Source organism: Primulina huaijiensis, unplaced genomic scaffold (genome assembly GCF_012295235.1).
Source record: "Primulina huaijiensis isolate GDHJ02 unplaced genomic scaffold, ASM1229523v2 scaffold204669, whole genome shotgun sequence".
In the NCBI taxonomy this organism is placed as follows: domain Eukaryota; kingdom Viridiplantae; phylum Streptophyta; class Magnoliopsida; order Lamiales; family Gesneriaceae; genus Primulina; species Primulina huaijiensis.
In genome coordinates this window covers 1-707 of record NW_027353767.1, presented here as the reverse complement: position 1 = coordinate 707, position 707 = coordinate 1, and the positions used below count along the sequence as shown (strand labels likewise).

General features: G+C 37.3%; 1 protein-coding gene across 1 annotated transcript; it reads right to left on the bottom strand.

The window, feature by feature from the left end:
- Positions 1-241: 241 nt before the first annotated feature.
- On the bottom strand, positions 242-658 carry LOC140966314 (RING-H2 finger protein ATL16-like; the record flags this gene model as incomplete). Its single annotated transcript, XM_073426627.1, has 1 exon — positions 242-658. A coding segment is annotated over one exon (417 nt), but the record flags the coding sequence as incomplete, so codon positions are not given.
- Positions 659-707: the final 49 nt, after the last annotated feature.

Here is a 707-nt window from a genome sequence, read left to right as displayed (position 1 = left end):
AGCTCGACTAGATAACATATCGTGATGTAGATTTCGAAGTAGTGCGAACTAGCTAATGTGATTACGAATCGTCAAGGATCTCCTTATTTATTTGGTTGAGTGATATTCATTCTCACTGGTGTAGATGGTATAGATTTATATTAGATAAGAAATCATTCTCATTGTATAAAAAAAAAACTAAGAATCACTCATATTAAGTTTTTAATAATTTAATATATACCTAAAAATAAAATAAAGGTAACTAGCCTAACGCCTCCAACTCAACTGGTTGAACCGCACTTCTTGAACCTCGACTATGACCAAAAGAAAAGAAAGATCTTTTAATTCTGCAGCTGCTGCAACCTTCATTTGCACTTGAAGTCTCAGTACCGATTGCGTCCCTTTTCTGATTTATTATCTGTTGAACAGCTGAATACAACTGTCTATCGTCCGCTGAATCCATGGAGAATGACCTTCGAAATGACTGAAATACAGGGAAATGCTCATCTTTCTTCCTACTGTCAATGCACTCATCTCCCATGCTTGAATTATGGGTTAATTTCTTGGATTGCTTCCGTAGAAACTTGGGTTCGAACTTCACCGGTGAAGGGGTTATGGATAAAAACTCGCCGGAGTTCAAATTTTCTTCTATCCCATGTAATGCTGGATTGGGATGGCTCTGGAGATCAGATCCTATTTCAATCACCACATAATCTTCATCCCTTCCT